The sequence below is a fragment of the Danio rerio genome, chromosome 14 (assembly GCF_049306965.1).
Source record: "Danio rerio strain Tuebingen ecotype United States chromosome 14, GRCz12tu, whole genome shotgun sequence".
Taxonomy (NCBI): Eukaryota; Metazoa; Chordata; class Actinopteri; order Cypriniformes; family Danionidae; genus Danio; species Danio rerio.
In genome coordinates, this window is record NC_133189.1 from 38,911,793 (window position 1) to 38,939,464 (window position 27,672).

Here is a 27,672-nt window from a genome sequence, read left to right on the forward strand (position 1 = left end):
TAGTTTACTACATAAAAAACTTAGTAAACTTGCTCAGTACCTCACCTTGTGAACCTCATAAAACGCTGCTGGACGATAGAGCTAAAACAAGGTAAAAAGGCATAGGGAAATTCATAAAATATATATTTTAATTGTGATTTTTCCAACGCAATCTCACGGCAATTCGTAACTTTTTGATTTAGTGGCTAATTCGTATGAATTCCTATAATCTAGTTCATACTGTACAATTTAGTACGATTTGCTCATTACCCAATGACGGTTGGGATTAGGGGTGGGGTTGGATGCCACACCTCCTTTTTAAAATTGTACATTTTCGTATGACTAAACTCGTACGAAGTCGTACGAATTAGCCACTAAACTGACAAAACGTAAAATACATTTGCTTGTGAGATCAGGCTGTCTGTAAACCTTACTATTGGATTTAAGATAAGTTTTATCAACATTTCAATTTCTTTCTGAAAAAAACAACAGTGAAGGTTTCTGAGTCTATAAATAGTTCATGAATATTTAATGAGGAAAACACTGTGCATTTGTTATCGCATGCTATTTTTCTAAACAACTCACTGCAACAATTGGCATTTCATAACTGTATCGTTTCACACAGCCTAACATAAGTACAAACCACTGCTTTATCCAGAGTTAAAAGTGACCTCAGCCCAGGGTTTATAAAGCCGATAACTCAGGGTTAAGTGCAAAAGCTGTTTTATAGTGGTAGCCCACACAGTTTTAAAAGCATTTCACAGCTGCATTCGCTTTATACGCAGCAGGTCAAAGCTGCGGCTTGTTTACAAACCTGCGCCTGAACAGGCATGAAATATAGGCTACTTGAAATTAATCTTAGTACTCATCAGGCAGAATCTAATCTCAGTGCTGCAGCGCAATCTAAAAAAATCAGAACACTACTAATGTAGTGAATAATTTGTGGAAAGATCAATGAGACCATCAATGACTTTCTCCTCAAAGTATTTGTCTATAGAGACCCTGAGACAGCACCTCCATTAATCACAGGCCGTCTCCTGTCTGCTTTTTTTACATTCAGTTTCTGTTTGGACAAGTGATTAAACATGATTGAAGTTTGCTTGTATGATCAGCATAAACTTCAGGTGATATAGATTATATCAACAAAACCTTTCTCATTCTCACTTTAAGTGATCATTTCAGTAATGATTAAGTCATTTATTTGAAGTTCTAAAACTTTCTGAAAACAAAAAGAGGAAATTACGTGATCAGTTGTTAATCAAACTTCAATCTGGGGATTCCAAAACAATGGCAATGTTTACATGGACATCAGTAATCAAATTATTTGTCTTAATCTGAATGAGACAATATTAGGAATTAAGGAGTTTACATGAGTTGCTTTTTGAATGCTGCTTTCATGATCCTGATTTACATGTTTTAGCACATAATTCGATTAGTGTCATTGCGTCACCACGCTCCACATTTCCTCAAGAGTTCAATAATGCAACTAAATTCATCATACTCCATATTTAATTCGATTACTGTTTAGTTTGATCATAACCTTAATCGGATTTAATTAATCATAAATCGCTGTTTACATGTTAGACTCTTCATCAGAATATTGTCATAATCGCATTAAAATCTGATTATTGGTGTCCATGTAAATGTACTCATTGATGAGTGGCTGTTTAATTTCTCATTATAACATACAGTTGAAACCAAAAGTTATATGTATATGTATATGTTATATGTATAAAAAGGCACATAACCATTTAAAAAAAAGTCAGATGTTAATAACTAAACTTTTTCTTTTTTAGGTAAGTTAGGATTATCAAATTTCATCCTGAGATATATTTTTTGAGAAATTGTTTTAAGGGGCACCTATGGTGGAAAATCTACTTTTTAAGCTTGACAGCTATGGGTATTAGCATGCACTGATAGTCACGTGTATAATCATATCAACAAGACCAGAGGTGCGCAAAGCAACCGGGAATAAAAGATCTGTTCAGTTCGCTAGGATTATCAATCATCATCAAATGTGATCAAGAGTAAGTTTCACATGTTTAAAATGTTTTAAAACAGTGCACGTGTGTAATGAAGTACAGCGATTTACTTCAGCTTTACTTCATCAGCACAGCCGCGTGTCAGAACAATTATAAAAGAAGACACTTCAATCCCGCAGTGGAGATTAACCTGTATCCTGTCACATTTGCGTGCAAAAAGAGTGCAAAGTTAAACGCCCTCTGTCTGTGTGTGTGTGTGTGTGTGTGTGTGTGTGTGTGTGTGTGTGTGTGTGTGTGTGTTTGTGTTACAGTAGTATTTCTCACAAATGCTACATGAAATCTTTTTCCTTTAAGTCTGTCTGTTGTCTGACGCAGCCGAGGGAGGAGATTAAGGCACGCAGAAAAGCACGTAGAAAAGGTAGGCGGGAAGGACTAGCCTTAAAGGCGCAGTAAAACAAAACAACCCCCTAGTGCAAAATTGTATAAAATAGAATTTTGTATAAGGTATAATGAAAAATCAGATGGGTGTTTTAAGCTCAAACGTTACAGACACATTCTGGAGACGCAAAACACTTATATTAAATCTGAAAAAAGGGGTAAGCTACGTTTCCTTTAACTTTTCTTAAAGTCAAGTTTACATACAATAAGATCATTATGCCTCTGAAATAGCTTAAATGATGGTGTCAAGGATTTTGGAAGTTGGCTAATTGACAACATTTGAGTTAATTGGAAGCACATTTGTAGAACAGTATTTAAGGAAAACCTCAAACACACTGCTTCCTTTTGTGACAACATGGAAAAATCAACCAGCCAGATTCAACAAAAAGAGACAGATTACAATTTGCTAAATTACACTGGGAAAAGGAATAATTTTTGGAGACATGTCCTGTGGTCTGATGGAACTAAGATTTAACTGTTTGGCAATAATGACCAGTGTTAAATTTGGAGGACAAAGGGGAAAGCTTACAAGCTAAGGAACACCATCCCAACTGTGAAGTATGGGGGCGGCAGCATCATGTTGTAGGGCTGTTTTGCTGCAGGAGGGACTGGTCCCCTTCACAGCATAGATGACATCATGAAGAAAGAACATTATGTAGAAATACTGAAGCAACATCTCAAGACATCAATGTGCAAACGTGCTTTAAGGACAACAGAGTGAATGTTTTAGAGAGGTCATCACAAAGCCCTGATCTCAATCCTGTTGAAAATTTGTAGGCAGAGTTAAAAAAAGCTTGTGTGAGCAAGACTGCTAACAAATCTGACTCAGTTACAGCAGTTCTGTTAGGAGGAATGGGCCAACTATTGTGAGAAGCTTGTGGAAGGATACCCAAAACATTTGACCAAAGTGATAGTCACATTTTACAATGCTTACTTTGCTAGCTAACATTGTTATTCTTTAAGTGAACAATTAATCTATGTAAGTTAATCCACTGGAAAAAAGACTTTAATACAAATCTGATATTTGCTTCTGTGTTTAATGGTGGTCCTTCTGTTGATTTCAGTTTGACACACCCCTCTTACTATTAGCTTGCAGCGGGAGATTCCATTTCAGTTGGGTGCAACACATCAACATTCTCAGCAACTTCCAGTTGACACAGTCTTTAAAATATATAAAATTGTCTTTTTTTTTACAGGGAGATAAGCTGAAAACAACCTGAAGTTCAATTGACTCAAATGTTAGACAGCGCAAGGCATTCCTGATAAAACTACTCAACCCTTTGAACATGAAATGGTCAGCTCCGCATTTAATACCGAAACGGGTTTTTAGGCCTGGAAAAGTCTACCCCTAACATTACCATTACTATTACTAAAAGCCTTCCATCATTTGACAGGGCTGACAGGTGTGGTAAGCCAGAGCCAGTGCAATGGCTAACGTAATTTCATGCTCTGCAGCAAGCTCCATCAAATTCATACATGAATCCACCTTAGAGAGACAGACACCGAGCACACAGACTGTAAAGCATTTCCACATCATATTACAGCATGCTTTCAGAACAGCATAATAGTCCTGAACTCTAACAAACCTCAGTCCGTATGACCTTTCTGGTTTGCCATTTATACTCTATTTTTTAACAGTGTGAGATGTTCTATTTGTTTATATTTCAATGTTTTTTAGTTTAATATCTCTTACATCTTTTTTACCTTAATCAGTCTCTTTGACTGATTTAAGTTTAGGTCACTTGCAAGGTTAATTTGTCTGAACGAAAGAAATTAAGGCAGCAAGATTTTACTATAAATTAGCTGCCCTAAAAAAAAGCATTTCCTATAAAATAATTAGAAATAGTCATTAGATTATACAGAAAATAAATCTGGCCATATACAGAGATGTGAGAAGTATTTCAGTTTGCAGTATAGTCTACATCATGCTCATTCAAGACTTTAGAATCAGCCAAAAAAGCTTAAGAACTACCCTCATCGGCCACAATATTAGATACACATTTCCAATTGCTCGTTAACTTAATCAGCCAATCAATGGCAGCAACTCAATGCATTTAGGCATGTAGACATGGTCAAGACGACCTGCTGTTGCTTAAACTAAGCATCAGAATGGGGAAGAAAGGTGATTTAAGTGACTTTGATCGTGGCATGGTTGATGGTGCCAGACGGGCCGGTCTGAGTATTTCAGAAACTGCTGATTTACTGGGATTTTCACACACAACCATCTCTAGGGTTTACGGGGAATGGTCCAAAAAGATAAAATATCCAGTGAGCAGCAGTTCTGTGGGCACAAATGCCTTATTGATGCCAGAGGTCAGAGAATAGCCAGACTGATTTCAGCGGATAGAAAGGCAACAGTAACTCAAATAACCTGTTACAACCAAGGTAAGCATCTCTGAATGCACAACACATCAAACCTTGAGGCGGATGGGCTACAGCATAAGAAGACCACACCAGGTGCCACTCCTATCCGCTCGAAGGATTAAGGCAGTTCTGAAGTCAAAATGGGGTCCAACACAGTACTAGTAAAGTGTACATCTTAAAGTGGCCGATGAGTATATACTATACAAGTCACACTGAACACTGATTTTATTTGCATTTGCATATGAGATTTGCATAATTCCTTTTAAAAGCAGATGTTAATCGAGCAAGCACAAAATAAAAAATAATAATAAACCCTCTCCAGTGACTATCGACTCTTAGATTTTGAGGAAATATTCTCTCTTTTCTCAGTCTTACACAGTTCTGGCTTTAAAAATGATGAAGGCACATTCACTTTTTTCTGCTTGCAATGTGGCTGTAAAATTGGATGGTTTATTTTAATGAGCTTTCCAAAGAGTAAGTTCAGTGGGCCCTCGAGTCTGCAGGAGCGAGTTTTATCATGAAATACCACAACAATAATACATTAAGTCTCAGATTAACACTCTCAACTCTAGACACGATGTTCTGAGACTGAATGGCTCTTCAAATTATAGAGGATGGCGACAAATTATAATAGAAATGGAAAGGAAGTGACCAACGAAATCTTGTTCCAAAAACAAAATGTGTTTTTACGTGGCTTCATGTGTAAACGCCACATGCTGATAAAGAACATAATGTGAAAATAACAGCAGCAGCTATGACAAAATGCCAAGGCAACAGCAAGAAACAAATAAAGCAGAGCAGGACTGATGAGGAAAACTTGTTCTTAAAGAAATACTCCCTTTTTTATTTTTATTTTTTACAACTCCACAAGAATTTAAATCCATTTAGTTGGTCTCAAGGTCTGAAAGAAGCACTTTTAATGTAGCTTAGCCTAAATCATTGAATCAGATTGGACCATTAGCATATTAAAAAATATATATTACTATTTAGAGTTCTGTGATTACATTGTTTACTAAGACCAACAGAAAAAAATAAGTAGCTATTTGCTAGGGGGATATAACTGGATCTGTACTCTCATTTCGGCGTAAAGGAGATTTGCTTCTATTTCATGGCTGCAGCAGGCAAAATTATAATTTTCAGGACTACTTCCTACTAACTGGTGGTGTTGGGGGGTAATTTCAGGTGCTGCATAGTGTGGCACCAAAGAAAAACTTTGAAGAGGTTGTCATAACTGTCCACATTCCTGTTTATCCCGAGATTCTCCCATATTTTCTATTCCGCAAAGATATTTCTACTGTTTCTATGAAAGGTGGCAATAATCATTAAAGAGCCGATCCTCACTATGCCTAACCAATACTGCCTAACCACCAGGGGAAGCCCCTTGCTCTTAAATATAAATCTGTTCTGTGCTTTCATTTTATTTATGCATGAAAACACAAATATTAAAATGGTGGAATTCCCCTCCTTTCCATTACATTCGCTGTTGCCACTCCTAAGCAGTTCTCGAAACAGTCAGTTCATAGTTGTACGTAACTGTCATGCGCCCCATAGTGATAAATAGATGCTGTTTCGAAAACGGAATCTGGACACGTGATTTGAAGCAGATTGAAAGTGGACAGCCGGGTTTTTGGGTGTGTGTTTGAACATAATAATAATAATAATAATAATAATAATAATAATAATAATAATAATAATAATAATAATGATAATAAGATATAAATGTCAATCTTGGAGGGGTTTTTTTTAAACACAACAAATGTTGTCTTAAATGAGCATAAAAAGTAAGGAAAGCCTTCGAAAGCTTTCATTATAGATCTGTTTAGTTTTAAAGTGACACCTCTGTTATTTAATGTAATCAAACGAAAAATCTAAATGAGAGACTCATTCGCTGCTCTTTAATCAGAATTTTTCAATTATACAGTAAAGAAAGGGTTGATGAGATTTGATAACTTGACTTCTTTATAATAGCTATTAGTTTTATCCCTTATTTTCACATCCAAATGTTGATAGGTATGTATAGTTTCTAGTCATACCGACCCATAAAATAGCAGCTTTTCATTTCCCATCTTCCTTAGTACACAATGTAACCACAGATGAAGTGAATGTAGCTTTAAATGGTGTCGTTTCAAATAAGAAAATAATTTTTTATCCTTTTTTATTTATTTTACATTTTATACCAAGATGCTAATGGTTTAATTCAATGATTTATGCTAAGCTTAAAGTGCTCCTGCCAGACCTGGAATGGCTGGAATGTAACCTGGACCTGGAGTGTGGCACCTAACATGCTCTTTGTTACGAGATCTGACTCCTTAGAATTATCATATTTTATCCATAACATACTGAAGAATAGTTCATAGAAGCATTGTTTTACATGTTATTAATAAACAACATGCAAGCTTTTCGACTTTTTTTAGACCCCTGGTGTGATTGCATTACATTAAAGACACAGCAATAGGGTCAAATGCAGAACATTGATGTTATGGCACCAGGACAAACTTTCTGACACCTTCACGGCACTTACGCACATTAAAAATAGATACAGGCCACAACTGAACATGGAGGATGATCACAAGTGGCGTTCTCCAAAATTAAACGATTAATAGATTTGAGCCTATTGGTATGTGTGCACCATAGTGTGCAATGTCTATATATTTATAATCACCTCATAGAATATTGGGGGTTGCGAGTCACTAGCATTGTTATTTTAGGGGTCGCGGGCTGAAAAGTTTGAGAGCCCCTGCCTTAGAGTGTGTAAGTCAAGTTTTAGCTCAAAATATCCCATAAATAATGTTTTATATCTCTATAAACAGTCCCTTTTATGTTTTGATCCTAAGTGTTCCTTTTTGGTGCTGTTGCTTAAATTCAAAGGAGATTGTGCTCCCAGTCCTCTTTTCAAAAGAAGGTGGAGCTACAAATGCCTGTGTGTCAGCATAGTGGCTGAACAAGAGTAACATCCTATGCTAATGAGGGGGAGGTCGTCACTAGTGGGCGGGACTTCCCACTCCGATGACATGTACAAAGAGAGAATGTCAATCAAAGTGTTTCTGCAGACATCAAGTGTGATTATAAAAGAATAATTTAATAAATAATTACCTTTAGAAGCTGGTTATATTTGCAGACTTTTGCCACATAACTGTGTTTAAACCTCTTATATTGTTTTTGCATAATAGGCCCCCCTAAACAAATAAGAAAACTCAACTGTTTAACTAAAAAGATGTGTAAAATGTGCCTGTTTCCAAAAAAAAAAAAAAAAGTAGAGTGTTACTTTAACGCACTAGATGTCCATTAAAATAGGGAGAAATGAAAGTCTGGCATTACCCATCAAAGAGATTGATTGATCTGGATAAGTGCATATAGAGAAGTGAAGTCATACACTGAAGAGAAATAAATAAGAAGCTATTGAATAAGGCACTAAAGGAACTGCATGTTTCTGATACATATTGCAGGACAGTGTCAAATCTATAGAGATTGATTGAAAACATGTAGACACATTTCTTTTGGACACAAGCCAGTCTCATGACACAATTTGTGCTTCAGCCATCTACCCGTCACTGCTCATTACTCCATAACAACCTGGCGCACATCCGGCAAACACTTTTTCACAAGACGCTTGACTTTTTATATCTGCGTGGAGGAGGGGGTGTGATGGGGTGTAGGCTGTTACATAATTCAATGTGCTGTTTGTTTTTTTTGGCATGTGTTGTACTATGAGTTTCTTGTGTGATTTAGTTTCATGGTTTGAAGAGCATGCATGATAATACAGACATCTACAGTATATAATCTTTATAAGGTAGAACACAGACGGAAATATATTTTTAGAGGGCCAGACATGGCACTTAACAGCACCAAGTTTTTCCAATAAATAACATTGGTCACATTTTACAGTAAGGTTTCATTAGTTAATGTATTCATTAACATGTACTAATTATGAACACCACTTGTACAACATTTACTAATGCATTATTAACAGTCAAATTTTTGCTTGTTAACGTTATTTAATGCACTGAGTTAACTAGCAATAATATTGAACAACTGAATTTCTATTACTAGCATTAACATGTACAAATACTGTAACAAATGGATTCGTAATTCGGGTTCATAATTTTTTCATGTTAGTAAATACATTAACTAACATCACAAGTGTATTAGTTAAACTGTTACCATAACATTGATCAATAGTTCATTGATCATTAAAAAAGTTATATTTCTACAAATCGAAGTTTAACACAGAACCTACACAAATTAAAATTCAATTATATTGTATATTGGAATTTAAAATGCGTTCCGCAGTTTTAGATATTTTTACACTAATTGTTTATTAATGCATAGATGGATTTGCTCTTCACTGTTTGGACTTTCAGCAGTGGAAATTAAACCACATTGAACTGAACTAAACTGAACCTCAACTCTGAAAACTGGACTCACACAGTTTCAGTTTACTAGAACTTCCATGTTAAGCTGCTTTGACACAATCTGCATTGTAAAAGCGCTATAGAAATAAACATTAATTGAATTGAGCTGAATTACACGAACATGCAGACCCCTGTGACCACTTTGTTATGCACAGCATTTGCATTTTTATTTTGCATCATGTAAATGCAGTTTATTACAAATCCTTATAACAGTAATGTTTATTAGTGACATTTATACAGTAAAACTATTTAGTGTTTCATAACTCCTTAAAGAAAAACATTTCCATTCATAATTATGAATTGGTAGTGGATTTTATGCTCATTTAATTCATACACTCACAGGCCACTTTATAAGGTACACCTGTCCAACTGCTCGTTAATGCAAATTTCTACTTAGCCAATTACAAGGCTACTCAATGCATTTAGGCATGTAAACTGCTGATCTAGTGGAATTTCCATTCTGTGGGTGCAAATGCCTTATTGATGCCAGAGGTCAGAGGAGAATGGCCAGACTGGTTCAAGCCGATAGAAAGGCAACAGTTACTCAAATAAGTGGTAGCTTGAGGCAAATGGGGAACAGAACACCAGAAGGCTACTCCTGTCAGCTAAGAACAGGAAACTGAGGCTACAATTTGCACAGGCTCACCAAAATTGGACAAAAGAAGATTGGAAAAATGTTGCCTGGTCTGATGAGTCTCAATTCCATCCCTTTATGAATACAGTGTCCCCATCTTCTGATGGCTACTTCCAGCAAGATAACACGCCATGTCATAAAGTGTGAATTATCTCAGGCTGGTTTTTAGAACATGACAATGAGTTTACTGTGCTCAAATGGCCTCAACAGTCACCAGTTCTCAATCCAATAGAGCACCTTTGGAAAGTGGTGGAATGGGAGATTCACATCTTGTCAATATGGACCAAACCTTCGAGGAATATTTCCAGTACCTTGTTGAATCTATGCCTCAACGGATGAAGACAGTTCTGAATGCAAAATGGGGTCCAACCTGGTACCAGCAAGTGTACCTAATAAAGTGGCCAGTGAGTGTATATGCACGATAAAACATGAGTGAAACAGGTGCACAGTTCTGCAACCTGCGCAACACAAATTGGCCTCTCTATTGCAGTCTGAGGCAATTTGTTTTATTTTTCCATTAACTTTTGACCCATGCAATCACAGTTGATCAATTATCAATCAATCATAACTATTGTTCCTTTAAACAGTTGATTATACTCATACAACAAACTATTAAACAGACACACACACATGCAATCACCCAAGCACGCACACATTCAATTAATAAAACAGAAAAAAATTTAATTAATAAAACGGAAAGAAAAAAGAAAAAGCAATGACAAACTATGACAGAACGATCTGTTATGTTCAACAAAATTATACATTGTTATTAACAATTACGGGTGGCATTGTGGCTCAGTGGTTAGCATGTCTCCTCACAGCGAGAAGGTTGCTGGTTCGAGTACTGGCTTGACCAGTTAATGTTAGTGTGGAGTTTGCATGTTCTCCCCATGTTCGCGTGGGTTTTCCTCAGGGTGCTCCGGTTTCCCCCACAGTCCAAAGACACGCACTATAGGTAAACTGAATACATTAAATTGGCCGTAGTGTAAGAGTGTGTGTGTGTGAATATGAGGGTTTATGAGTGTTTCCTAGTACTGGATTGCGGCTGGAAGGGCATTCACTGTGTAAAAATATGTTAGAACAGTTGGCAGTTCATTCCACTGTGGCGATGTCTGAAATAGACACTAAGCCAAAAAAATATAAATAAAAGTATGAATGACTGTACAAATTTTACTAACAGTGATACAAAAATAGAAACAAAGAAAATGTTCCACCAGACAGATAAAAACAACAACAAAAATCTTGTATTATACAGTCTATAATTACCCATCTCATGCCAAACAGGTCTTTTAAATCAGTCTTCTTCTTTACTGTAGGGGAAAGGAGGATCTAAAAAATACTCAGATAGTCAAGCTCTTAAAAGCACTGCGACAGCATTCATTCTTATCAACCCTCTCAGCCCTGCTCCATCTGAACTAAAGTACGCATCTGTTTGTTCACTAAAGTTCACCATCTAAATTGAGGCTCGCTGCAGACACAGATGTAAGATCCACTTTGCTGCATATGTCTGGCATGATTTATGGCCGTCACTTTACTAGCGTTGCCCTCGCCATGCCTAACACCCTCTACCTCCCTTCTTTACTTCACAATCTGATTTGCTACTTTACAGCTATGAAAAAATCATGAGATGGATCTGACAGAGCCATGCTAGTGCCCTCTACGCAAACACATTACATTGCTGTGTTTGTTGCCAGATTGAAAAGAAGAGAGCGGTTTCTTTTTTTCTTGGCAAGCACTCATGGATACGGGTCATCTTCTATGTTATACCTTTTCATGACAGGCTGCTGTAAATATCACAGAAGTTTTATCCTGATGGAGGACTCGACTCATTTACAGCACTTGGCACTTTTTGAATAGTTGGGCGACATTTTGACAGTTCTACAGGCAGAGTAGAAATAAATAACACCAAAGTATGGAACGAAACTAATGCACTCGTTGAAGAGACAGCCATTTTTCACTCAACTCGTGGGAGAGGAGATAAAAAATGCAATCATTTGTCCATCATGTTGAGTTATGAAGTGCAAACAGTAACTCTACCCCATTGCTTTCCTCTGAATTAAAAATAAAATCTATATTTTATCACCAAAATGTTTTTGAGCTCTGAGACAAACTAATAAGTGAGAATCAGCAATCAAACACATTTCAAATGGTGATGACAGCTTCAAAGAACTGCTGCTTCTGGAAACAATCCAACTTTTGGACTTAAACCCATACAGTCCATTTCAATATGAACTCTATGACTTTTTCAATAATATACACACACTATTACAGTATTCAATTTCTTTAAAAAAACAAGCATCTATTTTTGTTATTTTTTTAATACTTGTTATATGATAGTTTAAGCTTTTTAATTTAATTTGTTTTAATTTTGAACATGTATTTGATATTGTTTTGTGTCCCACTTAATTTTAAGTGGCCCTAACTAATATCTACTTACAAAATACAAACTATATGCACTTGTAATTAACATTTTGTTACAATGTACTTATTCTTTACATAATTTTTTTTTACATCATACTTATATGCATGTAACCACATATGTGATTAATTTCTGTAATTATGTTTATAATTACACGGTTAATCATCTCTTACACCTTAACACACCCTTAAACCTACTCATACCACCAGACCTGTCACTAGCCATACCCTTATACCACCTCAAGACCACCAGAAGTGTTGTGGAATATATTATGAACACAGTAAATACATTTTATTTATATTTTGATGTACAGTTGTAGTCAGAATTATTAACCCCCCTTTGATTTTTTTTTTCTTTTTTAATATTTCCCAAATGATGTTTAACAGAGCAAGGCAGTTTTCACAGTATGTCTAATAATATTTTTTCTTCTGGAGAAGGTCTTATTTATTTTATTTTGGCTAGAATAAAAGCCATTGTCATTTTTTAAAGCCATTTTAAGGCCAAAATTATTAGCCCCTTTAAGGAATGCACGTTTTCGATAATCTACAGAACAAACTATTGTTATACAATAACTTGCCTAATTACCCTGACCTGCCTTAACTTAATCTGTATAGAAGTGTCTTGAAAAATATCTAGTCAAATATTATGTACTGTCATCATGGCAAAGATAAAATAAATCAGTTACTAGAAATGAGTTATTAAAACTATTATGTTTAGAAATGTGTTGAAAAAATCTTTTCCCCGTTATACAGAAATTGAGGAAAAAAAACATGGGAGGCTAATAATAATTTAGGGCTAATAATTCTGACTTCAACTGTAGGTACACAGTAGTTTAGGACATTTAATTTTCAAAAGCTCTTTGGTGGCCACAATTTCACAATTGTGTTAAAAACGATTGTCACAAACGTGTATTACATTTTTAGTCTATTAGCAAAAATAACAGGTTGCAAACAATTTGTATGGGCTGAAATTAAACAAACTAATTAAATGTAGTAATGTTCAACCTAATTTGTTTCTTTCAATTTAGCATACATTGTGTGCAACCAGTTATCTTAGTAATCTCTATCTATAGTAAATTCAATTAATATTTTTTTAATGTGTACTGTGTGTGTGCAGGTGCATACATACCGAACAAAAGTCTTGTCAACTATCCAAGTTTTAGAAACAAAAAATAATAACTTGACTTCTAGTTGATCATTTGGTATCAAAAGCCTCTAGATTACGCTTGTTTTACCAAAATAAAATATGATCATGCCTTTATGTTTAATTACTTAATTAGGACAGTAAGGTCTGAATTTACTTAAATAAAATTCTTGTCACTAACAGAAAAATGGACAGTATAGAACATAAAGTCATAGTGCAGTGGAAAAAGAATGAATATTGTGTATGACTACCATGAGCTTGAGCGACTGTATCCATACATCTCTGCAATGACTAAAATATCTTAATAATAAAGTAATCTGGAATTGCAAAGAAAGCGTTGCAGGTCTCCCAGAGTTTATCAAAACTCTTTGGATTCATCTTCAATGCCTCTTCCTTCATCTTACCCCAGACATGCTCAATAATTTTCACCTCTAGTGATTGGGCTAGCCAATCCTGGATCTCCTTGACTTCTTTGCTTTGAGGAACTTTCATGTGCAGGCTGAAGTATGAGAAGGAGCTCTATCATGCTGTAAAATTTGTCCTCTCCTGTGGTTTGTAATTTAATGGGCAGCAACAATTCTTCACAAATTCAGCATGAAGTCTTGATACATCAGGCTATTGATGTTGCCATCCACTCTGCAGATCTCTTGCATGCTCCCATACTGAATGTAACCCCAAACCATGATTTTTCCTTCAACAAAAATGACTGTATTTAGTATTTGTAATGATTGGGATGCAGTTCAACAGATGATTCATCAGAAATATCTGCCACTTTTCCAAATGATTAACTAGTCAAGTTATTATGCTCTTACAACCGAGATTGACAACAAGACTTATGTCAGGTAATGTAGTTTTTCTTATTTATTTCTTTAAAAGTGCCATTACAAACCTGGCATGCACAGTACAGTTTTTCACTGATTTGTGTGAAAAGGAATCATTTTAACATTTCACCTGTGCAAATAAAAACTTGCAAAGTAATAATTTGTTGGTACATCATTATTGTGTAAGCACATTCATGAACAACACAGATATGTCATGTTTACAAACATAGCCAAAAATGCTTAATCTGTGTGTGTGTGTGTGTGTGTGTGTGTGTGTGTGTGTGTGTGTGTGTGTGTGTGTGTGTGTGTGTGTGTGGCATAGAGTTGAGTTGAGATTTGTTAATTCCTTCAGAGAACTAAAACAACACACAAAAATCATTCTGTCTACTCATTTATTTCTTAGCAAACTGCCCCCTAAATATCTAAAAAAAAAAAAAAAAAAAAAAAACAAGAGATGACTGAAACATACCCATTTGTGTTTGAGTGAGATAGGTGGACCTGGTTGTGCTTGTCTTGTCCTCACACATGGTGGTCTGGCCCAACAGGCTCTGCAGGATTCCTGTTTGCTTGTGATTATCAAAGCTGGATTTTCCCTTCAGCTCCATCAGAAAGCAGGACAAAACTTCCACCATCGTCAGACAGAGATCATCACTTTTCACCAAAACTCTCTGGGATTCCTCTCGGCCAGATGCAGAAACTCCAGCTCTGCTCTTCCAGATGCACTTTTCCTATCTGAAAAGAGCAACAGCACATATTTTAGGACACCCAACTTCTTATCTAAATAAACAAGCACAACGACATCAGCATAAACCAGCATTTTCATGCAAATAGAGACTGTTTTTAGTTTGGAGAAGCGAGGGAAATTAGGAAGGGAAGTGTCGCTCTAACTGTCTGACCTTGTGACAAGCTCTTGATGTGCTATCACAGAAGTGGGTCATCTTGCTCATTTTTCAGTTTTCGGCTTGTGTAATGTTTCTGTGACACTGAATAATGTGTCTGTTTGTGGGAAAGAAGACTATGAGGGTATTTCTTTTTCTTTTGTAGGGCCTAAATTGATTTCCCCAGGCACTACCAACGCATGAGAAAAAAAATTCTAGCGGGGTATTATGAATTTAGTGAAATCTGAAGGTCATGTTATTTTTTTTGCCTTTTTTGCCTGGCTTGAAGCAATTGTGATTCGCTAAATCTAACATGCAGTACACAGTAGGAAGAAAATGTTGGAGTCTAAAAACGTGTCACAGTGACCTGAAATGCTGAGAAAACCGCATTTAAAGTGCTTCTAAATTGATATATTTACAGTAAGGGATTGACAAAATGTTTTAAAAAGAGGAATAATTAATTTGAACTACACAATATCAACAATGTTTTGGAAAGATCCATCTGAAGTACATTCAAACAAATTAATCACGATAAAATTTATCATTAACTGTTTGTAACCTTTCAATTGTATTTTTTTCTCAGTTTTTTAAAATGCATGTTGTCAGATTCCTTTCCAGCAGGCACAAGACATCAACATGACTTCAGAGTGGCGTTGTACCCCAACATCAGAATCGACATCAACATCCAACCTAAAATCAAGCAAATTAAATGTCTTATGATGTTACAGATTGACGTTGTGTGGAGGTTACCACTATGATGTCTATCAGACATTGGATTTTGGTTGCCATACCTGATGAATAAATGTCAGTATTTGATGTCAATATGACGTTAATTTAAGATGTTGGCTCATTGTTGGATTTTGGTCACTTTCCAACACAACCTAAAATCAACCAATTATCAACATCGTTACTAGACGTCAAAAAAACACGCTGGTTAAACATTTTTGAACATTTTAGTCACCTGATATCACAACCTAAATCTAACCTAATATTAATGTTTTATGATGTTGTGTGCCTGCTGGGTTAAAAATAAATCTTTTAAGACCAAATACTAATAGATTCAATAGTTAAAATATATAAATTACTGTAGGTATAACTATTTCTTGTAGAAAAATCCAGATGCAATTAGATAAATTTACTAAGATTGGGGGGAAAATTGACACAACTTTGTAATCTACACAATAGATAAATTAATAGGAAGCATTTAAAACTTGTGTATCAAGTGTACAAGTGTATCAGCTCAATTATGTCGAAAGTATTTAATCCAAATGGATGGAAATTGTATATGCAATGAGAATACATAAATCTTATTGGTGAGGCCTAAATATTTTTTGAGTGTTGGGAATTAATTGCTTTGTCTTGTAGCGTGCCATAGCCCTGGTCCAACAGTGCACATTTTTGATGTCTCCCTTATCTGACCCAATAACTTCAGATTCTGGAGTCTCATCAATGTTCTGATGAGTTGATTCAGGTGTGTTTGATTAGGGAGAGGTTGAAAAGGTGTACTGTTGGGTTGGGAAACAGTGCCGTAGTGAATGATGGCGAACCAAGTCTTCACGATTTCCTAACAGATAACCAAGATAACCTGTTTATATTTTGGTGACACTTCCATTTAAATTTCTCTGCACACTCACTTTAAAACAATCAACAACAAAAAAAGCTATTAGAACCAACGAGAGATTATGACATTTGCTTCTAAAGGAAATTGTACAATGGAGAAATGTCTCCAGCCTTTATAATGTTTTCTCTATTTATATTGTTTATTCACATTCTTATTTTCAAAATTGAGATACTAGTCATGCCTTTCAAAGACATCATGCATGTTGTTAAAGATAGCAAGCGATTATGGATTCAATGTGTAGTTTGACATAATTTTTTATTCATAATTAGTCAAAACTGCATTTAGCAACAGAGAAAAAAGATAACTCATATTTGGCTTGATTCAGATAAATAAATACCATTTGCGTTGCAGTCTTTGACCAAATTAGCCACCAAATCTGAAACAAATATAGTCTAAAGCAGTGTTCCTCAAGCTCGTTCCTGGTCCACCAACACTGTATGTTTTGGATACCTCTTTTGTCTGTCAAACACATTACAGGTGTTTCAGTCTCTGCTAATGAGCTGATGATCTGGATCAGGGGAGACAAGGAAAATGTGCAGAACTGGTCCTCTGGGAACGTGATTAAGACACACTAGATCTACAATAGCTAATGAATTAAATGTTTAAATGATTTGTTTTAATTAAATGTAGGTTTGTTTACAATAAACATCCTCTCTCCGGGATTGCTATATTGCTGTTGCTTTTTTCTAAAATCTAAAGTTGTGTATAATACTGCTTTATTTGGCTAAAAAGTTTATCTCAAATAAGAATTACTACCTTTTGAATCAGACATCGCATTGAAATACAATGCTTTAACATTCTACCTCCACAGGCTACTCAATTGGTTTAGAGCAGAGCAATTGTGCCTATCAGTGCAGGAGAAAGATAAAGAGAGAGAGAGAATCTAGTTCATCAGATGATGAAAAAGAAATCTGTGCTGGTGAAAATTTCTGTATAGGGAGCGTATGGGCGATATGAAATCAGATATCTTTAATTTTCTCTTTTTTGTAATGCTAACACGAAGCAATTCATCTTAAGGCAGACCATCAGTATTCACTTTAGCAAAACAAAGCTAGTGAAAGAGCTGGTTTGCAGGCTGGGAGCTCATTGCCATGCACAGTGTAACATCAAGCTGGATGAAGCTACATTTAGGTGGACAGAAGTGAAGACATTCCAGCCTCCCAATCTTGCATTTGTATTTGTCTGTTCCCGGTTTGGACTGCAAATACGGAGCTCTTGGATCTGCAGGTCCCTGATGTGATGTGTAGACAAATTATTTATTTATTTTCTGGGATTTTATAGAGTTTTTATTCCACAAATGGCAAGGGGAAGACAAACATGTTTTACAAACATATAATTTCTAGTTAGTTTTCTCCCTTTTGCTATTTATGACCTGGACCAAAAAATTTGTCATATAGGGCTTAATTTGGAAATTGAGAATTATACATCATCTTAAAGCTGAATAAATAATCATTTCATTGATGTAGTGGGATAATATTTGTATGTGGTAGGTTTGTTGTAATAGGAAAATATTTGATCAAGATACATGTACAGTATGTGAAATGACTGCATGTGAAATTCGAGGGTTTAAAAATGTATAAAGTTAAATTAATATATTAATATTAAGAATAATGCCTTAAATTTGTTCTTCAATCTTCAGCAATGCATATTACTTATCAAAAATTAAGGTTTGTTATAGGTACGAAAAAAAATGCAAACAAAGACATTTTTAATTAATATTCAAATTACTTTTGGCATAAAAGAAAAAGTTTATATTTTTAAATTATATTTTTGGCTTATATTTAAGATAATATTTAATCAAGATGCAAAATCTGAAATCTGAGGGTTCCAAAAAAACAATATAATAAGAATATCGCCTTTAAATTTCTTCAAACAAAATCTCTAGCAATGCATATTACTAATCAAAAACTAAGTTTTGATATAATTACGAGAAAAAACAAAATACTATTTTTATGGAAAACGATTTTCAATTAATATTCAAATTAATTTTGGCATAAAAATCTATATTTTTTGGCTTATATTTAAGAAAATATTAGATCAAGGTACAATTACTGTACTGTATGTGAAAATATGGAATCGTAGGGTTAAAAAAAAACTGTATTAGGAAAATTGGATTTAAATTTGTTTCAACTAAATGTCTAGCAATGCATATTACTAATCAAAAATTATGTCTTAATATAATTATGGCAGAAAACTTTTTAACAAGATTTTTAATTAATATTTGAATTATATTTGGCATAAAAAGTCACACATTTTTAATTATAGTTTAGGAATAATATTTGATCGAGAGACAACTATTGCATATGAAAATCTGGAATCTGAGGGTTCAACAAATCTATATATTAAGAAAATTGTCCATAAAGTTGTTCAAATAAATACTTTAGCAATGCACATTTATCATTTAAATTTATCATTACTAGTGAAATAAAAAAAAATATCAAAAATTAAGTTTAAAATGTAAAAACATGTATATGGAACGTTAATTAATACTCTATTGGTTTTTGGCATTTAAAAAAAAAAATCTCTTAAGGCTTTTTCCACAAATTTATCAGTACAAAATAAGACTCGTTATGTGGTCAGAAGTCGCACTTATAATTTCTCTTGCATCTTTTTTTTTCATGTTCCACATCATGATTAATCTCATATCAATTGTATAAACCAACCTAAATCAATTTCACATGATTCACTGGAAAAGACTATTGGTGCCCCACAAAGAGGGTCTGCCTACGAACAGGGTCCCAGTGAATCACTATTCTGTAATGTCTCTCTTGCTTCATGTCTGGGATGTCAATTTGTCAGTTCTGACAAGCTGTGGCAGCCTCATCAATCCGGCCTTTATGCTGACCACATCTCACCTCCAGCACATGCACTAGCACTGGTCAAGCATAACTAGTTTGCTCGATCTTAAAGAAATAGTTCTCCCAAAAAATGTAATTATGTCATCATCCTTCATACTGTGAATCCGTTTAAATTTCTTTCTTTCGTTGAACACTTGAGTAAGTTATGTGGAAAACCAGTTAACTTTGAAATCTATAGTGTTTTTTATTAAAATATCTTCATTAGTGATCGACAGAATAAATAAACTCATAAAGGTTTGGAACCACTTGAAGGAGAGCACATGCTTAATAGTGAGTAAATATGAATTTCTGGGTGAACTATTATTTCAATGCAATGTGCAACAATTGTTACATGTCAGTCATATAATGCATACAGTAATATTATGCATAATGCTCAGCACACTCAAATGTGATGCATGTAGAGTGCCTGACCGTTCAATATGACCACTACTACCACGTGAGGTGCCACCGAGGGACTAAAGGATTAAGAAAATGTTCTTAAGTGCAACAGCAGTTTGCGACTATGCATGGCATAGTTGATAATTGTGTCAATAATGTAAAACAACACTGCATGATGATCCACTTTCATTGAATAATTAAAGTGACTTGTATGCATAGTAGTTTAGCATCTAACATTAAGTCCAGTTATTTCATTTGAATGAAATAGAAAATCTGCTCATTTAAATTATCAAATTACAACAATAGTTTAAATGTATTCATCACCTCATGCATGAACTTGATTTGTAGTTGTGAATTAAATAATAGTATCAAATAATGCTCATAAGTACCTTTTAAGAATGGATCAAATAGTTTTTTTTTTTTTGAACTCTCAGATTTCAGATTTGTAAATTATTACTGAATATCTCAAATATTGTAACAATATTGGCAACATTTTTTTATGTAAAAATCCCAATTTCCGTTTTAAAATATCAAAATGAAAGGCATAGTTTACCCAAGAATGAAAATTCGCTCACTATTTACACTCACTCTCAAGTTGTGGTTGCAAACTTTTATGAAGAAAATATTTTGAAGAATGCTAAACACCTGTAACCAGAGCTTCATTTGTGTCCGAACACACCGAATCTGCATCGGGCACCCCTGAAAACTCACCTCACCCCACAAATTAAGCACTGCCTGTAACAATTAACTTCAATAGCAGGGGAAAAAAGTATATGACTTAGTATCAATAAATCAATTTAATAAATGGGAATAAATTTTAGTACTACATTTTGATATGAACAAAGTCTTCATTGAGTTTCACACAATCGATTTGTGTTGGGACAACATGAAGAAATTAAGTTAACTTATTAGTTTTAACAATTGTAATCAACAAAACAAATTAAGCTGTCCCAACAAAAACTCAAGAATTGTGTTATTTCAAATGATTTTGAATAAGTAGTTTAAACAAGTGACACACTTTTTATTTTTTTTTTACTTTTTTTTAGACTTCATAATATGAGTGAGTCTGTGTCAGTGAAAGCAATGAGGCTTGTGGAGATACACATAAACATCATTCCATCCAACCAGCTGAGATGGAAAAAGAGTTTATATACTGTTTATATAAGTAAGTAAATAAATAAATAAATAAATAAACATGTAGTTGTGTGATTTACCACAGTCTTGGATCTTTATGGAGCCAGATGTCATGTATGGAAGCATTGCCTGTTCTTTACCACCAAAGCATCAGAGTTGCTTCACAGCATGGTATAAAAATCTAATGGTCCAAGACAAAACTACTCCATCTCCTTAAATCTGCACAAAAATAATAAGACTACCAGTGGAGAGAGGCTCCAACAGTGAGCACATTAAAAGCCTGAGCCAGCTGGTTTAGAAAAATCTCTACAAATCCCTGACAAGCTTTCCAATCTTACCCTGCACACTCACTATAGCGACTTTATTAACATATAACAGTGTTATTTTATTTACATGAGGGGATGAATCCAAAAACTATGATTAAAGCAGGGGTGCACAAATTGCAGTTTTGCTCCAACTCCAGTTAGACATGCTTAAGCCAGCTAATCAAGCTCTTTTTAGGCATACTAAAATTTACTAGGAGGGTGACACGGTGGCTCAGTGGTTATCACTGTTGCCTCACAGCAAGAAGGTCTCTGGTTCAAGTCCCGGCTGGGCCAGTTGACTTTTCTGTTTGGAGTTTACATGCTCTCCCTGTGTTTGTGTGGGTTTCCCTTCAGGTGCTCCACTTTCTCCCACAGTCCAAAGACATGCAGTGTAGGTGAATTGGATAATCTAAATTGGCTGTAGTGTAGGAATGCGTGTATGGGTGCTTCCCATTACTGGGTTGTGGCTGAAAGGGAATCAGCTGCATAAAATATATGCTGAAATAGTTGGTGGTTCATTTAGCTGTGGCAATAAATAAGGGACTAAGCGCAAGGAAAATGAATGAATGAATAAAAACTTACTAGCAGAGGTATGTTACAGGAAGTTGCTAAACTCTGCAGGACATCTGCCCTCCAGGACAGAGTTTGGGCAGCCCTGCTTTAAAGAAATAGTTGTCTTTCTCCCCAGCACACACAAATCATCATTTACTTTCCTAAGTCATTCCAAACATGACTTTTGTTTGCTTTTATTAAACACAAAAGGTGCATTTTGAAGATTATGTCTAATCTTTACAAAGTAATCAAAGTCTTTCCAAAGAGTAATTTAGTAAAGCTTTATATTAACTACACACTTGTCAGTTTTAAAGGATTTATAAAACATAAATAGTCTTCATTTTAGACAAAACTGCACAAAACGGCATGATGTTGTCTTAAATGTATTAACATACATAGTATAGTAACCCTTATTATAAATATATATAGGGCTTGACATTAACTTTTTTGATCACCAGCCACCAGGCACCTAGATTTCCAACATTACTAGCCACTCGCCATTTTCACCAGCCACACTTTTTTTTTTTTTGTTGGGAAATATATTTTATATGCATAAATTCGACTTTGACATGCTAAAATGACTTGATTTAAATGTTGTTTTATGTCCACAACATGCCTCCTCATTTATTTAACTTGTGTTGTATATAAGCTTGCTCAGTGTGCATGAGCAAATGTGTTGTCGCAATGCAATTAGTTTTTATTTCACGTGACTTTTTACGGCTCAAAATAAAGGATTTATCAAATTTATCTCTGACCACACTAAGTATTTATCATCCACAATTTTTTAATGTGTAAAAACACGGAAAATATGCTGTATAGATGCACTTTTTATTCAACAAAACTTATCTTTAAAAAAAACATTACATTTAAAAAAAGAACTATTGTCATGTGTCTAAAATATGCACAGTAATTTGTCCTGGCTAAAAGTCCCAGATCAGCAGTTAACTATACACATAAACGGGGAGTAATCTCTCATTAAAGCAATTGTATTGTAAAATATATATATATATATATATATATATATATATATATATATATATATATATATATATATATATATATATATATATATATATATATATATTAATATATATATATATATATATATATATATATATATATATATATATATATATATATATATATATATATATATATATATATATATATAAGCAAAAGAAAGCAGGTGAAACATACCGTGTTTGATAATGAAAGGATGATCACATGCACACGGTTAATATATTATAGGCCTTTTAATCTGTTCAAAGAAAAGGCTAATTAAAAAGAAAACAGTGCTGCTGCTTACAAAATAACGTGTTTTTTTATTTATTATTATAATTTTTTTAAATCTTGAGCTCTCGAAAGCAGCAGGACTGTGGGTGCACGATCATCGCTTTTTGTCTAGTATATTATAAAGGGTACCGATCGCACTAGTTGCGCTTCCTCTGGGCACGGGATTCGCGCAAGTAAACGGGAGCGTGCGCGCTCTTTAACAGTTGCGCGCATCACATCACCTGTGCGCGCAAGTGATCCTCTCGTTCGGTATTTACCTTTTTTTGTTGTTTTTTGTCAGTCGTGCTGCTTCTCGATTCTAAGATCACATTTGCACGAATATCGGGCCATGCTTATTGTCAAACCCTGCTTTTAAGAAAACTACAATTTTAAAAAATATTTCCAACCAGCCAAAGTGGCAAGTTGAGGTGTTTGTCTAACCCGCCACTGTTGAAATCTACCCGCATTTGGCGGGTGTTAATGTAAAGCCCTATATATATATACAGGTTCACATAAAAGATTACAGTATATGGAAACAGTGTAGTTACAGTGTAGTTAATATTTGTTCAGCAACCATATTTGCTTTCATATAATTTGCTATTCTCACTCATTTACGAGGCGTTTGCGGTGTCTTGTTACCATAGTTACAGTATGTTTAGAACGTCATTTAGAACGCGTTCCATTTGGAATACTTTAGGCTGTGCAGCTCATAGAAATCTTTTGTTGGTTTGTAATAGTAGCAGTAGGTCAATATTTCAGTTTCAACAAACAGAGATTTTTCATCAAAAATGTCTTGCTTTCTGTTCAGAAGAAAGAAAACCATGAAGAAAACACCTGAGGGTGAGTAAATAATGAGTGGAGAGCGGGAATGAAAGTACTGTTTATCATAAAAACTTCTTTTTAACAGGTAATGTTTTAAACAGAAGTATATTTTTGCTGTGGTTACAAAACTACAAAATATTTGTGGCCTATCAATGTCAGGTGGTATTTTGAACCAGTGTAGAACAACTTCAAAACAGCTAACACATTATTACTTTTAAGTTAACCCTGTCAGTAGGGACAAAAGTAACAGCAATTTGTGCTAGATTTAATAGCTTAATCTTGTTCATAAATATATCTGACATTGACCTTGTGAATAACTGCATCATATTTTGTCCTTTATCTTTGCAGAAAAAAAAATCAATGTACTTGTTTAGAATATTTGTATTATTATTATTGACAATGTGCATTCATTTGATTAAAATGTCTAAATTGAAACACTGCAACGTCTCTGGAAGTGTAAAATAAGGCATTAGCAGTGGGGCTTTAATAACAGTGTTACTTTCGGCCCCACAGGAACTCTTGCCATTTAAACCTGATTTACTTACTGAATTTACTACTTACTTTTTATTTACTACTTTACAACCTTGATTTACAACTGAAAAACTCAGAGACTGTAAACTCAGGGATGTGTCACAGCACTAAACAAACTGTAGATCACTACTGTAAACACATGAAAAGAAAAACAAAACTTGTTATAAGGAAAAAAGTACCACCACAATAATTAACTTTCTGCACTTAAAAACAGAAATTTGGGCCTAACTGCAAGACGCAGCGATGAAATCACATGATATTTGACAGCTCTGCCACAGGTGTCATGCAGAATGTGCTTTAGACTGAAAATCAAATGTTTTCAGGGCTCAGAGAAAATCGCTTTGCTACTTTGGTCCCGTGCTACTTTTGTCCCCGCTGTCCACTACATTTTTATTTGTTCTGTCCATAGTTTTGGTCCATATCTATCAGTTGATAACCACTGATAACGCCCATTCAGTCCAGTGATAACATTCGAACATTGTTCATAAGAAAATGTTATAAAAAAATTTTTTAACTGCTGAAATGACAATAAGTGAAGTTTCACAAACTATTTTCAAGAGGCGCACGTTATATGACTAATCAAGGCTGGCCTCTAATCTGTAATCATTAGTAAACCAATTGGATCATTCCAAACATACAATAAATAGCCCGACTAGCATTACTCCCTCATCTTTGTTTTTTGAAGAGTCCCCCCATTCCTTTCTTCCTTTACCAGAGGGAGCTCTCGAGATTTCCCTCTCGTACCCCTTCATATGCTCATTGACCAGGCGGGAGCCCAGGGCTCAATCATCTCTGAGCTCAGGGTTCTCTTCCAGGACAGCACGCCACCAAACCTGCTATTATTATCAAGCAATATCTAAGTGTAAACTCTTGAATTTATCATTTAATAGGTCTGGAGGAGGAGAGAAAGAAGGAGAGGGAGGAGGAAAAGAAAAAGAAGGAGGAGAAAAAGGAGGAGAAGGAGAAGAAAAAGAAGGAGGAGAGGAAAAAGAAAAGAAGCCGGATCGCTTCCTTTTTCAAATCAATGTTCTGCCTCACTCTGGGTGATTCAACAGATACATGCTATGATGATTAATAATCATATTTACTTCTAGATACATTTTAGACTGTAATGCTTTAATAAACTGTACTTTATTACCTGGTCTTAGAGTTGACGTCTGCATGAAAAGGACTGTGGACAATGTCTAAACTGCAATCATTTCTCTTTTGACAGATGTGGAGGAGGAGGAGGAGGAGGAGGAGAATAAGGAAGACGAGAGTATGATGGTGGTGGAGGATGAGAAAAATCGGGGAGAAAACTTGGAGGAGGAGAAAAATACGCTCCCCATTTCAACAGAACAAAGTTCTGATGGTAAATCAACATATAAATGTCCATATATATATATATATATATATATATATATATATATATATATATATATATATATATATATATATATATATATATATATACACACACACACACACACTCTCACAGTTGTCTCTAATGTTATTAATAAAATTGTTATTTTAAATTGTTATTTTCTCCTCAACTGGAATTTAACATCCTCTGACTGTGTGAACTGCAATCATTTCTATTTTAACAGATATTGAAGAAGAGATCCTGAAGGAGGAAGAGGAGAACATGAAAGAAGAGGAGGAAAGAAAAATGAAGGAAAAAACTGTGAAAGAGAAAGAGACAATAAAAGAGGAGGAGGAGGAAATGGAGAGAATTAAGGTGGAGGAGAAGATGGTGAAGACAGAGGAAGAGGAGATGGAGGAGGTGAAAATCAAGAAGAGAAGGAGGAGGAGGATGATGAAAGAGGAGATAATACTGGAGGAGGAGGAGAATATACTTGAGGGAGAGGAGGAGGAGATGAGTGAGGAGGAGGACAAGAAAATTCAGGAAGAGAAGTGGAGGAAAAAGAGACAGAGGAAGGGGAGAAGTCATGGAAAGAAACAGGAGGAGACAATAAAGGAGGGGAAGGAGAAAAAGGTTGTGAAAGAGAGGTCAAAGAAGAAAAGACAGAGGAGGAGATGGAAAAGTAAGAGAATGAATTTAGAGTGGATGAACAAAGAGGACGAGAAGATCAAGAAGGATTTGGAGGAGATATTGAAAGAGGAAGAGGAGTATGTTGGGTGTGATGTGAAGTCAGCATCACATGCTAAAACACAGACTCTTTTGTTTCAATGTGGGGGTGACGGACTGTATCACATGTTATAAAAAGAGGTGGGAGATGACTATTGTTGTTTTTGTTTAATGTTAAATAAATTCAATGCAAAACTCAAATACTGTCCTTGTGATTTTTTCACATGTTTTATTTTCACGCTTTCTCTCCTTTTTATCATGATAGAGGTGACAGAGTAATATGTGTTTGTTTAATGTTCAGCTAAGTAAATAAAAAATGACAATTAAAATCGTCATATTGTATTTAATTGAGGTTTAAATATTCAATTTTAGTGATATTTTATGCAGGGATTTGCACTGGATTAGCTTGTGTGCTGCACTTGTTGCTGGTTTTTTGACTCTTTGTGTTGGATTTTTTTTTTATATACACGATTATGCCATCAAACTGATGTGTTAACGCAATATCACATGAGTAGTAGTGCGATGTGGCTGTATATGGTCAATAGTGGCACACTAAAGCACAACGCACCCCTCCCAGCAGTGCCAATATACAGCCACATCGCACTGCTACTTGTGTGATGTTGCTCATATATATATATATATATATATATATATATATATATATATATATATATATATATATATATAATTTCTCAATTTTATAAATAATAAATAAACATGATTTGTTTTAAATTATCAAAAAGATAAAAATGTAATTAAAAACTTTCTGTTATGCAACATGTTTCACAAAACTGAATAAAATAAATACATCAATTTTAAATACATCAATATTTATTGAGTTACAGTATTATATCTCCACACATCTAGTTTCAGTGCTCAAAATGTCAGATATTCAACTTTAAATGTCTCAGAATGGTGAAACCAGTCCTGTTTAAAACTGAACTAAACAAATCAGTTGCAATGTTCTTTTTCTAAAACAAACAAAGCAAATATTCTAACAAACGTCTAAGTGGCTGGGGAAAAAATACAAATTGCTTCTAAATTTAAATATCTTGGCGTCC

At 34.7% G+C, this 27,672-nt stretch overlaps 2 protein-coding genes across 3 annotated transcripts in view; one reads left to right on the forward strand and one right to left on the reverse strand.

Moving 5' to 3' along the window:
• The window catches only part of gria1a (glutamate receptor, ionotropic, AMPA 1a), a 381,070-nt gene that overhangs the window by 197,881 nt on the left and 155,517 nt on the right, over positions 1-27,672 (reverse strand). For both annotated transcript variants that reach the window (XM_073921699.1, XM_073921700.1), the window contains exon 3: positions 14,662-14,924. In XM_073921699.1, the coding sequence (XP_073777800.1) occupies positions 14,662-14,824 (163 nt within the window). In that variant the 5' untranslated portion in view covers positions 14,825-14,924. The remainder of the gene's footprint in view (positions 1-14,661; positions 14,925-27,672) is intronic.
• On the forward strand, positions 23,379-26,805 carry LOC137487530 (uncharacterized). The gene is made up of 4 exons (XM_073922097.1): positions 23,379-24,030; positions 25,434-25,586; positions 25,757-25,894; positions 26,130-26,805. Exons 1-4 carry the CDS (start codon positions 23,979-23,981, stop codon positions 26,744-26,746), a joined length of 960 nt encoding a protein of 319 aa, XP_073778198.1. The 5' UTR covers positions 23,379-23,978; the 3' UTR covers positions 26,747-26,805.

Bases quoted from the DNA above. Each gene is read 5' to 3' on its own strand.
- LOC137487530 (XM_073922097.1), top strand. From the start codon at position 23,979: ATGTCTTGCTTTCTGTTCAGAAGAAAGAAAACCATGAAGAAAACACCT. The intron at 25,587-25,756 runs GTGATTCAACAG...CTCTTTTGACAG, and splicing joins AATGTTCTGCCTCACTCTGG to ATGTGGAGGAGGAGGAGGAG. The intron at 25,895-26,129 runs GTAAATCAACAT...CTATTTTAACAG, and splicing joins AACAGAACAAAGTTCTGATG to ATATTGAAGAAGAGATCCTG.